At 55.3% G+C, this 15438-nt stretch overlaps 1 protein-coding gene across 1 annotated transcript; it reads right to left on the reverse strand.

Annotated features, from left to right (window-relative positions):
* Positions 1-5702: 5702 nt before the first annotated feature.
* Positions 5703-13274, reverse strand: ZBTB7A (zinc finger and BTB domain containing 7A). Its single transcript, XM_086627860.1, is given in 4 exon segments — positions 5703-6589; positions 10743-11905; positions 11907-11954; positions 12192-13274. Coding segments are annotated over 4 exon segments (1833 nt in total). The 5' UTR covers positions 12360-13274; the 3' UTR covers positions 5703-6135.
* Between the last annotated feature and the right edge of the window lie 2164 nt (positions 13275-15438).

Here is a 15438-nt window from a genome sequence, read left to right on the forward strand (position 1 = left end):
GCTTATGACACAGATTAATCCCCTCACATTGGCCGTGCCCTTTTGGGGGGGGTCCCGGGGGTTGGGGGGGGGGGCTGGAGGCTGGGCTGGGTCTCGCTCGCAGCAGGATTTTGGGGATCTGGATCGTGGGGTCCCCTCGGTGCCACCTGCGTTCCCACCGCCTGCCTCAGTTTCCCCAGTGGCAGCTGGTCCCCACCCTCATCCTGGCCTCGTGGGGGGGTGGGGGGGTGAGTGGGGGGTGCACACCCCAAACCCCATCCCTGGAGGCTCCTTAAACTGCGGCCATCTGCGTGCTGCTGTTTGCCCCGGCCCTAATCTAGGCCCAAACGAGATTAGGGCCCCACGACCCCCCCCAACCCCCCCCCCTCACGCCTCGGCCCCCCACAAGCAGCTTAACGGGGCCGAGCTGCCCCAGTGGGGCCCAATCCGGCCGGAGGGGCGGAAACTGGGCAGACTGGGAGAGGTGATGGGACCCCCACCCTTCAGTGATAGTTAGCATGCTAAGGGGGAAGTTGCTTCATCGGGGAAACTGAGGCACAGTGCAGTGACAGGCTGGGACGGACACCCCCACTGCAGCCCTGGACACCCCAAGTCAGGGTTAACCCCCCCCCCCACCTGCTGGGGGTCACACACACCCTCCAGCCGGGAGAGCTCCCGCTGTGTCGCCGAATCACCAAAATAAGAAAAAAACCCCAAAACCAAGAAAAACCATCATGACCCCGCCCCAAACAGCAGACACCCCCCCACCCCCCCCGCCCTGCTGCCCCCGATAAGCCGTCCTGCCCTCCCAAGAAAACCAAACAGCTGCGGGTATATTTTTAATATATAGTTTATTTTCTTTTTTAATTTTTTTTAAAGCCCCCCCCCAAAAAAGTGCAATTTTTATTATTTTAATATTTTTTTTAATTTTTTTTTCCCCTCATCTCCCACACTTTATAAAGAACTATCAAAGTTACAATCTATGGAATGTCTTTTCTGTGCTTTTTTCTTTTTTTTTTTTCCTTTTTTTTTTTTTTTTGGCCCCCCCCACTCCCCCCCCCCAACCCCTCGCTCCTTTCCCCAACTCTACCACAAAAAAAAAAAGTAGTTTACACATAAAAACCGCCGAAATCCTGCGAGTGCTTTTAGACAGAGAATCTCTTTAACAGACGGACAGAGAAAGACGCGGAGAGGAGGAAAAGAAAAAAAAAATCAAATCAAACCAAAATTAAAAAGGAAAGGGAAAAAAAAAAAAAAAAAAAGGAAGAAAAAGGAAAATAATAAAAATTAAAGACGTGGCCCCATCTCGAGCGTCCTCGCTGGGGGCCCGGGCAGAGCTCGGGCTCACGCGTGACCCCCCCAGGAGAAGTTTAAGCTCTCGGTGTGTGTATATATATATATATAATTTTTAGAATAATAATAATAAAAAAAAACAACTTTCAACGCAGCATTTTTGTTACTTGGTACGGGCCCACCCCCCCAACCGGTCCGTCCCCCCTCCCCCCAAAAAAAAAGCCCCGTCCCGTCCCGCCGCAGTGATTTGCTCTTTTTTTTTTTTTAAATACGAGCTTTTTGTTATTTTTCCTCTTTATTTAAATAAAACCTTTTCATAATAAATGGAAAATATAAATAGATACGATATATAGAGCTCTACATATAGTTACTTATTTTATTTTATTTCATTTTATTTTATTTCTCTTTTTAAATAGTCGAATCAGGCCTCGGGGCGGGGGGGGGGGGGGGGGGGGTTGGAGTGGTCCCAGCTGCTGGTGGGACCCTCACCCCAAAGTGGGGGGGGACACACTGACTGGTGAGGGAGAATTTGGGGGGGTGGGGGGGAATAAGCCCTTTTCCTGCAGAAGAACCAGCCCCCCCCTCCCTGCCCAGCCTGGGGGGGGACACATGGGACAGGACCCCCTCCCCAGCCCCTCCAGCCACCCATTGCTGGGGGGGCACAAGGCCTGGGGGGGAAGAGGGGTGTTGGATGCAGCATCTTTACAAGGGGGGGGGGGGGAAGGAAGGAGATGCACCCCCCAAAGTCGCCCCCGGACCTGGGGAGGGGGCAAAGCCCCTGTAACCCCCCCCTCCCTTTGCCACCCACCGGACCCCAAACTAACAGGGAACGATCCCAACCAGCCCCCCCCCCCCCCCCCCCCCTCGGGTCACCACTCACTTTTGGGGGACAGGGACACCCCGCCCTGCCTGGCGTCCACCCTGACCCCCCCCCCCCCCAAAACCCCACGCTGAGCCCCCCCCAGCTCCCCCCCCAGCCCTCACACTGGGACAGGTGGGGGAATTTTTTCCTTTTTTTTGTTTTCCCAAAACCTGATTTTTTTTCCTTTTTTTTTTTTTTTACTTTACCCCCCTTCGGGTTTGTCCCATTAATATTATTATTATTATTAAATGGACTTTTCGCCCCCCCCCTTTGCCCCGCCCCATCTTTGGCAACACTCGCTCACGCCCTGAATTTCCCAACGAAAAATCACGACAATAACGACGACAGTAAAAAATCGCGGTGCTGAACTGGGGGGGGCGGGGGGGGTTAAGGCAGCCGCGGGGTGCGGACAAACGGGGGGGTTTGGGGGGGGGGGGGGTGAGGTTTGCTTTTTGGGGTGTTTTTTTTTTTTAGTGCAAATTTCAGCTTGTGCTGAAGTGGTGCCGGGCCGGGGGGGGCACGGGGGGGGCTCCTGAGCCCGATTCGCACTCCGAGACTTCTTGTGCCGTTTTCTCTTTTTTTTCCCTATTCCCCCCCCCCCCTCACCTTTTTTCCCTCTTTTTTCCTTCCTTCCTTCCCCTAATTTTTTATTCCCTCTTTCCCCCATTTTTTTTTTCCCTTTTTTCTTTTCCCTTTTTTCTTCTCGATTTTTTCCCCTTCTTTTCCCCCGTTTTTCTTTCCAATTCCCCCTTTTTCCCACCCTTTTTATTTTTTCCCCTTATTTTTATTCCTTTTATCCCACTTTTTGTTTCCTTTTTTCCTCCCTTTTTTTTTTCCCCTACCCCTAATTTCTCCCCCCTTTTTTCTTCCTCCCCAATTTTCCCTCTTTCTTCCCCTTTTTTCCTCCCTGCCTCCAATTTCTCCCCGTTTTTCTTCCTTTCCTTTTTTTTCCTCCCCTTTTCCCCTCCTTCCCTCCTTTTTTCTTTCCTCCCCAATTTTTTTTTCTCCTCCCCAATTTATTTTTTCCCCTTTTTCCTCATTTTTCTTCCTTCCTCTTCTTTTTTTCTCCCCCTTTCCAACCCCCTTTTCTGTTCCCCCCCCTTCCCTTTTTTTTTTTCTCCTCTCTTTTTTTATCTCTCCCCCTCCCCCCAAAGGACCAGCCGGGGCACACAAACCCGCAGGATTTATCCCCCCTCCCCAAAAAACCCTTCCGAGACTCTTTTGGGCTTGGGGGGGGCAGAGAAAAGCAGCAGCGAAGAGCTGGGGGGGGGCGGGGGGGGGCAGAAAACCGCAGACGAACTAGAACAGAGATACCACGACTCCGATGACAACAGAGAACCTCAATAAGTGTCTATTTACAAATCCACGCTTGATTATTATTATTATTATTATTAATGATGTCGGTTTGTTTTGCATATGCCAGAATTAGCCAGTGCTAAGCAGAGGTTCAGCCCAGTGCGGGGGGGGGGGGGGTGGGAATTATCCGTACCCCCCACCCCAGAGCCGGGATCCGGGTCCCTTCGGCACCTTCCTGGGAGATTCCGGATCCAAATTTACCTGGGATTTTTTTTTTTTTTTTTTTTTTTTTGGGGGGGGGTGGGCATGACACACCGGGAGGGATGTGACCCACCCCCCCCCCGGGGAGCATCACGGCCCCCCCAGCCCAACCTCATTCCGGGGGGCGACACGTCTGGCCTGGCACTGGCTACGAAACAGCGAAGAAATAGAATTAAAAAGAAAAAAAAAAAAATAATAAAAGGGTTTTTTTGGGGGGAATGAAGAATACACAAAACCAAACCCCCCCTCCCCGTGATTCCTGCCTAAAATTCAAGCTTTTGTGGGGAATTTTTGTTGTTTTTTTTGTTAATTCGTGAAGTGCAACGACTTCGGAGGGTCTGGTGTCGGGGAATGTCACAGAACCTAATTAGCCTCGTTCCTCGTCGGACACCTCCCGGCTTTTGTGACTCCATGAAAAAGAACTCGGATTCTGCCTATGGTTGGGGTTTTTTTTGGTGTGTTTTTCTTTTTTTTGTGGGTTTTTTTTTGTTTGTTTTCTTTTTTTTAAATATATATATATATACACATTTTTTTCTTACAAAAATAAATTCAGGATTTTTTTTCTTTAATAATAGTTTTTTTTTCCCGTAGAAGTTGGTTTTTTTTCTGACTTGTAAACATCTTTTCGCTTTTGCTTTTTAAATTAAGATAAAGTGATCTCAAAGTACCCGTTCCATCGCAAAGTGCTAAGACTTCTTTGTTTATTGTATTTTTTTTGTTTGTTTTTTATTATTTTTTTTATCATGGTGGTTTTCGTTTTGTTGTTTGTGTTTGTTTTTTTTTTTTTTTTAAATTTTTTATTGCTTTTTCTGCATTAAATAAACATCCATCTCTCCCCCACCCCCACCACTCAGCCCTCCCTCCCCCCCACCCCCCCCCAGCACCACCTCCCCTCTCACTCCCTCTCCAAAATACATTCGGCCAAACCTGCTCTTGCTCGGAAAGTAAAAACACCGAAAGGAAAAAAAAAAAAAAAAAAACAACAAAAAGAAAAAAAAAAAAAAAAAGGAAGAGACTCTAAAAAGTGCTTTTAAAATAAAAGGGCTTAAAAATCTCTTTTTCATTTAAAAATGTGCATTTAGAAAACAGGTGACCAGCTGAAAGGTGCCTTTTCTTATCGTCCTCTAACCCCGAGGGTTATATACCCGCCTCTAGAGCCATAGAGCATCTATATATATATATATTTATTTATTCATCGGGGGGGGGACGGGCTGGGGGAGCTGGGGGCTGTCACAGCCCCCCCCCCCGCCCAAAGGCCTCCTGCTCCTTTAAGGGAGACCTCAAATAACCTTTTTTCAAAGGAATTTCCCATTTTTAGGCGCTTTCGGGCGAGCGGGAACGCTGCGGCGCTGACCCAGTGCCTAAAATACACTGGGGGGGGGGGGGGGGGGGTTGCGCCCCCCCCACCTCCTCCCAGCCCCAAAGCTGACCGTGGCAGCGGGTGCTGGGAAGGGGCTGGTGGGATCCGTGCTGGGACGGATCCGTCCCAACCCATTCCCGGGACCAGCCAGACACCCCGGGATGGGGCCGGATGCACCTTCGCTCCGAGTTCTCCGGTGGCATCGGCTGAGCCGGTGGCCCCGACCCCGTGTGTGTCCCCCCCCCCAAGCCCGGGGGGGTCCCACACCCGCTGCCGGCAGCACCGCTGCAAAATCCTGCGGGTGCGCGCACACAATTAGGCAATTTTAGGCAATTTTAGGCAATTTTCGACACCGAGCCGCTGCCCTCGGCGTGTCCCCCCCCCCCCAAATTCAGCTTCGCAGCGGGGCTGGTGGGAAGGACCCCACACCCCTCACCCCCCCCAGTAAAAAAAAACCCAGCCCCCGATCTCCCTGGAAGGAACCATCTCCGCCCCGGGCCGCAGCAACGACCGAGCGTCCCGCGCCGCTGGAGCTTGAGCTTCCCAAAAAAATGGGAGGCGGAGGGGGGGTGGGGGGGGCCGAAGGCTGGGCCCGCTCCCCCCGGCCCTCCGAGGCACCGTGTACCGCCCGCCCTGAAAGAGCCCCTCCACTCCTACCGCTTTAGAGATTTTTTTTTTTTTCCATTTTTGCCTTTTTTTCTTTTTTTTTTCCTTAAATAGATCTCTCTCTGAAATAGGCTTTGTTTTTTTTTCATTTTTTGTGTTTTGTTTTGTTTTTTTTTTAACGTGTGTTTGGACACAAAATAAAGCTTTGGATTTACATGGAAGCTCTTTTCCATGCGACAGAGCCACTTTCCATCCCCCACCTCGTGCTTCCTAACATCCGCTTTTCCAAGAAAAGGTCCTTGGCTACGGAGGGATCCTCGGGGGGAGCCCTGCTTAACGATGGGAAGATTGGAAACATAATATATATATATTTTTTTTTCTGTGTTTTTTTTTCTTAAAAAAAGGGAGAGAAATATCTTTAAAGAGAAAAATCGGAGGAAAAGTACTAACTAGATTTTGTGACACTTTTGTTTTTGGTTTAGGAGAGTCCTTGCGTGTTACCCTCAGCCGACCCTCCTGCTACATTCAATCCTGACGCTTCATTATTTGAATTCTCCTCAAAGTGCTGCTGCTCCGGGTCATCCCTGGGCAGGGTGTCCTCTGATTCGGGATTCTCCCCACCGGCTTGAAAACTTCCATCTTCGGGGTTCCCCGTAGGGGTGGTAGGGAGACCCCCGGCATCTCTCACCCGGGGTTTCCGGCCCCTCCTGGATGGAATACCGTTGCATCCATCTTTTTTAAGGTGCCTGTGCAAGTGGTCGGAGCGGACGAAAGTCTTGGAGCAGCTGTCGCACTGGTAGGGCCGCAGGCCGGTGTGGACGCGCATGTGGTTCTTCAAGTCGTAGTTGTGGGCGAAGGCGGCGCCGCACTGCTGGCACAAGTAGGGCTTCTCCCCGGTGTGCTTCCGCATGTGAACCTTCAGCTTGTCCTGCCTGCGCGGAGAGAAAGGACAGGGACAGCGTGGGGGGGCAGGGCAGCTGCGGGGGGGCTGCGGGGGGGCAAGCGTCGCCCAGTATGAGGCCATAGAATCATGGAATGGTTTGGGTTGGAAGGGACCTCAAAGATCATCTCGTTCCAACTCCCCTGCCATGGGCAGGGACACCTTCCACTGCACCAGGTTGCCCAAAGCCTCGTCCAACCTGGTCGTGAACACTGCCAGGGATGGGGCAGCCACAGCTTCTCTGGGCAACCTGTGCCAGTGCCTCAGCACCCTCAGAGGGAAGAATTTCTTCCTTAAATTCCATCAAAATCTCCCCTCTTTCAGTTTAAAGCCATTGCCCCGTGTCCTGTCACTCCACACCCTTGTCCAAAGCCCCTCTCCAGCTTTCCTGTAGCCCCTTTAGGTGCTGGAAGGTCTCCCTGGAGCCTTCTCTGCTCCAGGCTGAACAGCCCCAACAAGCCCAGCCCGTCTCCAGAGCAGAGGTGCTCCAGCCCTTGGATCAACATCACTCAGTACTGGGTTAAGCGTAGGTACGGGGTCAAGCATCGCCCAGTACGAGGCTGAGCATCAGTACGGGGTCAACCATCACCTGGTATGGGGCCAAACATCAGTCAGTACAGGACTGAGCATCACCCAGCAAAGGGCTGAGCACCAGTACGGGGTCAAGGACCACCCGGTATAGTGCTGAGTATCGGTATAAGGTCAGGCAACACCTGGTACAGGGCTCAGCATCAGTATGGGGTCAACCATCGCCCAGTATGAGGCTGAACATCATCCAGTATGGGGCTGAGCATTGGTATGGGGTTGAGCATCGCCTGGTATGAGGCAGAGCACCAGTACAGGGCCAGCATCAGTACGGAGTCAACCATCACCCAGTACGAGGCTGAGTATTGGCCGGTACAGGGCTGAGCACTGGTACAGGGTCAAGCACCACCCAGTACAGTGCTGAGCACCAGTACAGGGTTGAGCATCACCTGGTACAAGGCTGAACATTGGCCAGTACAGGGCCGGGCAGTATGGGGTCGAGCACCACCCAGTACAGTGCTGAGCACCAGTACAGAGGTGAGCATCGCCCAGGACAGGACGGAGCATTTGCTGTACGGGGCTGAGCATCAGTACGGAGTCAACCATCACCCAGTACAAGGCTGAGCATTGGCCAGTACAGGGCTGAGCATTGGTACAGGGTCAAGCACCACCCAGTACAGTGCCGAGCACCAGTACAGAGTCGAGCATCGCCCAGGATGGGACGGAGCATTTGCTCTATGGGGCTGAGCATCAGTTCAGGGTCAACCACTGCCCGGAACGGGGCCGGCCGGCTCCTGGCAGGGTCTGCGCAACCGCAGCCGGAGCTGGAGCTGGGAAAGGTGGTTGCAGCAGCCGGGCCGGGGGCCAACAAGGCCACGTGAGCCGCAGCGTCTCGCTTCTTCCCGAAGGAAAAAAAAAAACACCCAGGCACGAAGCGCGTGGCCGGACAGCGAGGAGTGACCATCCCAAGGGTGAGGGACCCGCTTGCCTCTCGCCACGGGGATCCGGCCCCATCCCTCTCTCCCGGGTGGAAAAGGCAGCCCCCGGCCCCGCACGCCCCGTCGCAGCACGGCCACTGCTGCCTTCACCCACGGCGGGGGGAAATTCCGGCAGCACGAGGCCCCAGGAAATCCTAAACCTTAAGGGAAGGATCAAAACACCAAGGATGTGCTCGCCTCTGGTTGTAAGGCAGCTCCCGGGGAGGGATGGGAAGGTGGGCCTCTCTTCAAACGACGTGGTGGGCAGCAGTGCATTGAAACTGCTTTTTTTTTTAAAAAATAAATTTTTGTAATCTATAAAATGCTATAAATATTTCCCGGTTTTATAAAAATCACTCCGCCCACCTTCCAGAGAGCTTATCAGAGCGCCATCGCCCCTCCTCCCCCCGCGGAGGCAGAGGAACCAGGAAGCAAAACCCAGAAAAAAAAATAAAAATCGGTGTAACCGATGGGCTCCGGTCCCCGCCCGGCAAAGGGGGGGTGGCAGGAAAACACCCCCCACAAGGAAAGTCCCGGCTCCTCATCCTCTGCCTTCACCCCAAGAGCTCCTTTGAGAGCGGGGAGGGGTTGAACGGATCCCCCTGAGCAGCTCCCGATGTTTTTTCATTTCCCAGCAGGGGATGGGATCCGTTCTCGAGCAACGTCCCGTCACCCAACGGGATGAGGAAGGGGAAGGAGAGGATGGTGAAAAAATGCGAAAGAATAATAAAACTGGGGTGGTAATCAGGAGTGTTTGGTCAGGTTTGGGAACAGCTGAGAGGAGGCTCTGAGCACGGCCCAGGTGCTGGGGAGAAGCAGAAAAAACCCAACTCATGGAAAAAACCCGGATCGAACGGGGCCGGGACCGGCAGCGTGAGTTTATTACACCCAGTCGTATCCAAGGGCAGGTCGTGCTGGGGTGGGATGAGGCTGGGGGACCCCACGGAGCCAGCCAAGGGCAGAAGGAGCTGGAACCAGCCCTGATTTCGGGCACAGCCTTCCAGGGAGATCTTCCACAACCGAAGTTGAGCTTGGCAGCGGCTGTGGGGTGAGACACGCCATGGGGCAACAGCTCCTTGTCCCCATTCGGCTTCTCCGCGTCCCAACGGCGGCTGCGGGAAGCAGCAGGGGGATGTATTTTGGCTGGAAAACGGCACGGCCCTGGTACAGTATGGAAGGACCTTGTTTGTAGGGGCTGGGAGATCAAGGTTCCCACCATGTTCTCTGCAGCGCCAGGTCCCACCGGGAGCCCGCACGGAGCCGGTCCCCCCCTCCGAAAGCCATGGGAGGAGGGCGAGATCAAACAGCGACGAGGTGGATCTGTCTCACCATCCTCCTCCTCACCCCAAAAAGCCCCACATGCCTCCCCTCGTCCGTCCCCCTCGCCGTCACCCATGGAGCCAACAGCTTCCAGGGACCCTGCGGCATTTCCGTATCCTCCGGCTCCCGGCCAGGCGAGGACCTTGGACCGCTCAGGTGCGGTGGCCATATTCTGCACGAGGGTGTGCGCGGCACCCAGGGGCCCCCCGGCGCACGCGGGGCAGGGAGGTGCCGCGTGGCAGGGCCCGGTGGCGCAGGGCCGGGTGCCGGGGGAGCGGCGGAGGGCTGGCATCCTGCCCCCGCCATTATCTGCATTCCTCAGCTATCCAACGCGGGGCTGGGTGCGGCCCTGGTCCCGGCGTACGGAGAGGAGGGGGCCGGCAGCGCCGTGGGGCAGGATACGGCCCTCCTGCCCACGTCCCAGCCCCGTCGGCTTCATGGCTGACCACAGCACGGAGCAGCCCCATGGACCCTCCGCAAGGAAGGGGCTCCTGGGAAGGGCCAGCCCTGGAAGTCGGCACTCGTGAGACCCGGAATGTTTCAGCAGGCAGGACAGGCAGCCCACGCGGTCCCAGGGCAGGGCTGGGGGGCACCGGGGTGGGACCCCCACCCCGCTTCATCCGTCACAGCCGCAGAGCCCAGAGAGAGGAGGCGGCGCTGCGACGCGTGGACTCGAGTGAACCGGAGGAATCCAAACAATATCCCCTTTCTTCAGCGTTCCCGCGGCAGAGGGAAGGAGCGGAGGAACCCTGATTAGAACCAGCGCCGAGGCGAACGCCCCCGGGGAGCTGAGCCGAGGCGCCGGGGTCTGCACGTTGTCCGGGGCGGCCGCGGCTCAGCCCGTCACGCTTCGCCGAGAGAGGACACGAGTGGTGCGTGTCCAACCCTCTTCCCAACCCAACTCCCAGCCACCCCATGGAGCCATTGCTCAACCACCACTCCCCAGCTCAAAGCCCTGGCTCCTCGGCCACGATGGAAGCACCAAGGGCTGCAGCTCCACTTCATCAACCACGTTACTCAGTCTCTGCAGAAGCCCAGGTCTGGCCGGGTTTCCAGCAGAGCTCAGCAATTCAGGACACCGGGATGGTGTGGCACTGGATATCAAGACAGTTTCCTTGAGATATCTCAAGAGTCAGCCCCCCGAATTGCTCGTCTCTCTGGAAAACTCCGGCCTTCATATCCAACTCACCTGTTAAGATGGAAATCAGTTGAGCAGGCAAGATAAAATTGCACAAGACCCAGCCCCACGACGGAAAAAAGGGAAAGCCAAGAGCTGGTTTTGTGTGACAGTGCCCTCTCCTCCGGCGTCCGCCCGCTCCTTACCTGGTGAATCGGACTTGGCAGATGTTGCACTCGTAGGGCTTCTCGCCGGTGTGGGTGCGGATGTGACGCGGCAGCTTGCCAGCCCCCTGGATCACCTTCTCGCAGATGGGGCACTTTTGGAATGCTTTCGCCCTGATCTTCTTCTCCACCTTCTGGGACCAGGACGGATAGACGTCGCCCTCGTTCGAACTGCCGAAATATTTCAAGTAATAATCCATGACCCCATCGTCATCCTTGCGGTCCTCCTCCCCGAGCTGCTGTCTCCCCACGGAATTCATCATTTGCTGGAGCAGGGCGCTCGCAGCCAAGCCGTCCACCTCCCTCGTGTCATCCTCTGTCTCCGCTCCGGCAGGAACGAAGCTGGGGGAGTCGCCGGCTTCCTGCTGGTCCAGAGGGCCCCCGGGGTCCCCTCCTCTTCGCCCGGCCGTGGGCAGGCCACGGCTGCTGTAATGTCCGTTCTGAGAAGGTGAAAACAAGGAGCCAGGAGCCGCTGCCGCCTCCTCCTCCTCCCTGTCCAGCCACATGGCTGAGTTGCTGTCAGGATCACAGTCATTCGCCTTTGGTCTTTCGTTTAAGGGGGCTTGCGAGTAGAAGTCTAGGCCATTGCAGTCCAGCTCCTCCTCCTCCTCTTGGCCTCGGAAGTTCAGTCTCTGAAGGTCTCTCAACTCTGGGTTGGTCCACGGAAAGCTGCCTTGGTGGCCATTGACGGGGTTGCTCTGGAAGAACTCCAGGTACTCTTTTGCTCTGAGATGGTTCCTTTGATCAATTTGATCTACTGTATCCATCTGGTCATTTTTGGCCAGAATCTTCCTGTCCAGGAGATCCGTGCAAACATCCCTTACCGCCGGGATCTCCAGCAGTGTGGCGGCATTGAGGATGTCGTTGACGTTTGAAGTGCTGACGGTGAGGGTCGCGGTGTAGGCGAACTCCAGGAGAGCCGACAAGGCGTCTGCACTCACAAAGTCTATCTCATACACGTTTTGCTGGTCCACCACTAACCCTGAGGTGAAGAGCTTCTTGAAGTACTGGCTGCACGCTGCCAGGACGGAGCGGTGGGTGGGGAACTCCTGGCCTTCCACCAAGATGACCACGTCGCACAACAGTCCGTTGTTTCTCTGCTCATTCAGACTGCTGAGGATGTCGCTGCTGTGATCGGGGAACGGGGATCCCTATGGGGCCGTCCACGCCACCCGCCATCTTCGACGCAAAAGGCTATGGAGAGAAGGAGGAAAGCGCAATGAGTCACAGCAGCCTCGGCTGCTTGGAGGCATCATGGCATCGCAAAACAAACTTCCAACACTGAGCGGGTACCTGTGTGCCGACGCCAGCATTGCTCCGCGGCAAGTGCTAGCCACCGGCTCGCATGTCCACACCACCGCCGAGTCCGCCGTCCTGCCCAGCACTTAAGAACATGCCTCCATCAGCAGGCGAGGACGGACTCGCACTTACCTTTACTCTGGGAAGGAGGAGGAGAAACACAGCCCAGGTGCTCTCAAGCCAGTCTGGAAGAACAGCTGAATTAGCACGGATCCGGGCCAGAGCTGGCAAGCCTTGGCAAGGACCAGAGTTAATACAGTCAGGCAGCATCGGGACGGAGCTGGCAGGCATGTCTGGCATTGGGCTAGAGCAGCCTGAGCCTCACCAGTGGACCCCTGTCCACCTCTGGGACTATTTCCCAATCCCACCGCTTTTACTGAAAAGGTCCCCTGCTCCTTCAGCCTCGCTCTGCCCAGCCGAACTCCCAATACAATCACACAATCGCTGGGAAAACTGTTCCCATCGCACGTCCCTGTGGTCCCAGGGTCTGCTCCCGGAGATGCAGGCAGGGCGCTGGCAGCGAGCGTGCTCTGGGAAGGGCACGGCAGCGAGCTCAGCACTCGAGGGCACTGGTGTGCAGGAAGAGGGGAACACGGAGCACCCCAGCCTGCTGCTAAGGGTGTTTTACAAAAAGCTGAGCTTAAACACCTAAACTCAAGTTTAATCACCCACTGCACCTTCTGCAGGAACAGGAGCCTCCGTGGTGGCCGGAGAGAAAGCGCCGGCAGCAGACCCGGCACCAGCCCCTCGCGCCTCTGAAAGGCTTCGGCAGAAGCAGCGGCTCTTTCCGATGCTGAGGGTTTGTTTGGGAAAAGGGAAATCAATAAGTCGCTCGTTCCTGATGCGCTAGACCAGCACAAACGGATCCCCTTGACTTTAAACACATCCCTCTCGTCAAAGGTTGAAAAAGTCAGAGCGAACCAAGCGGCTCGGTGCCAGCTTGTCTCCGTCGGGAAGGGACGTGCCTTTGCCAGGAGAGGTGCACCAGGGCCAAATGCAGGCAAGGGCGAAACCTGCACTGCCTGCCCTGAACGAGCCCCTTAACTTCCCCAGGCCCAACATTCTGACCCTCAAAATTGGGAATAATGTTTCCCTCCTCTCCGTCTCTAGCAGTAAACCCCTCTGCTCCTTGCAGCAGAGATGCCATCTGCCTATAAATCAATATATTGAGCAACCTGGTGTAGGGGAAGGTGCCCCTGCCCATGGCAGGGGGGTTGGAACTTGATGATCTTGAAGGTTCCTTCCAACCCAAACCATTCCATGATTCTATATTTGCTCCCCCACCCCAAGTACTGGGATCCTCAGGAGCCAAGACATCCCCAACATAAGTAATCCGGTTCACAAAAGCCTAAGTAGCAAAGTCCCTAGTTTACAGATGGGGAAACTGAGGCACGGCAGGAAGTGGCCTGCCTCACGCCACGGGGAAATGGGGGACGGATGAGTCAGGAGCAAATCCAGAACAGATGTAGTTATACAAGAAGCAGCTCCCAGCGCTGCGTTATAGCGCAGGGATCCAGCGACCAGGCTGCAAAACAACACTCGCTTCCCGACACGCACGCCCACCCCCCCCGCCCCACTCTGGGCTCGCTTTCTCAGAGAGTTCTTAATATTTTCTTATTTTTAAAAAATATTAATCCAAGGGAAAAAAAAAAAAGTAATTTCTGCACCTTGTTGTTTCACACAAAGAAAACGCAGGAGAAGGCACTTCTGAGTCTGTGAAACACCAACGTGAAGCAAACCCCTCAACATTAAACACCAGTAAAGCACAAACCAGTGCTGAGGTCACCACGCAAACGTGACGGGGGTCAGGATGGGAGAGAAGGACCAGAAGAGCTGGGCTGGATGCGCAGGGGAGCTGGTACAAGTCCTGCCATGAAGACCAAGCACCGAAGCTTCGCCAAGACGCCCGGAGGAAGGGCACCAACTCCAGAGCCACATCCCGGGCTCCTGCAGCAGGATTTGAACTTGACGTTGTCACTTCAGGGGTTTTTAAAATGAAGGGTCCTCGCTGGGGAGGAAAAGGCTGTTTGATGGCTGAGCACAGCGTGGGGACCAGGAAAGCCAGAACTGCTCCGATCTCGGGCAGCGGCTCCAGGCATGACCTTGGGCAAGGTCATCGCACCTCTGCATCCGCAGGGGGTCCGAGGGACCCCCCACCCCATCCCTGCCTCCCGAGCAGCTGGGGAAGCCTCCGCTGCCTCGGCATCGCTCACCCCGTTTCCATCAGGGCAACCCCAGAGCTCCCCGAAACCCCCAGATCCGAGCCACCACGGCACAGCGCTCCCCAGAAAAGTGGGTCTGACATCTCTGCCCACCCCGCAACACATCCTGACCTTAAAAAAAAAAAATCACATCAGAGCCTTTCCCCTTCACTTTCCCCTCTAGATCAGATGCTTTACAAAGCTTTTCTTGCTCCCCCCAAAGAGAATTTGAGCTGTGTGAAGCACGATGAAGCTTCAGGCAATAGTCTTCTGGGCAGCCAACCTGCGGTCACCCACACAACCGGGCTTTGTCGGCTGCGGTACCCAGCTCCGGAGACGAGGGGGCTTGGGGGAGCAAGTCAGGCCGTGCAGGCAAGGTCACCCCCCCACCCCCACCGCCGGGCAGGGGGCCGGGACAATCAGCCGGACAGTGTGGGAACGGCTGCAGGGTCATGAGACCGCCGAGGGCTGGCATGGAAAGTTGTACAACTTTGCAACTCATTCTCCTCGCACAACACGCCCTTTGTGTCCTTCATCTGCGGTGGCCGAGAACATCAAGGGGCTAAACAGGCTCCCCCGAGCCCCCCCCAGGAACGGCCAACGGCCAGAGACCACCCGCTCCTTCCCGAGTGCTGCCGGCCAGCCCTTAAAAATCCCACCTTGTTCCCTTTTCAAGGAGCTCAACAGCCAAGTGTTCAAGCCAGTCCGTGGCTCAGGCGATTAGTAACAAGAGATGGAGCTTTCCACCTTTACAGGTTCAAAAAAAACCCAAAATAATAAAATAATCCGACCAGGGATCACACCACCGTGTCGGCGGGTTGGGTGAAATCCACTTGAAAGGTCCCGACGGCCAGGTGACGAGTGACAAAAGCTGCTGGCACAACCGCTTGCTAGTCCCCTCCTTGGCAAGAATAAGGTCTGAACGGGCACCAAAGGGGAGCTTCGACTACTGACCCTAAATTTCCCAGGCAGCTCTTTTCTCTCTCTACTCCCCCCGACGCCGAAAAGGCATTTCACGCTCCTCGTCCCAGACCGCGCGTCTCCGAGGGGCTGCAAGATGCCACGTTTCACCCCGAAGCGGCCTGCGTTCGAGGAGCTGGGAAACGGCCGTGGCATGGAACTCGTCGCTGCCGATGGGAGCGTCGTCAGCTTAAAACATGGTCAATTGGAAAAGAGAG

This window comes from Tauraco erythrolophus, chromosome 28 (assembly GCF_009769465.1).
Source record: "Tauraco erythrolophus isolate bTauEry1 chromosome 28, bTauEry1.pri, whole genome shotgun sequence".
Taxonomy (NCBI): Eukaryota; Metazoa; Chordata; class Aves; order Musophagiformes; family Musophagidae; genus Tauraco; species Tauraco erythrolophus.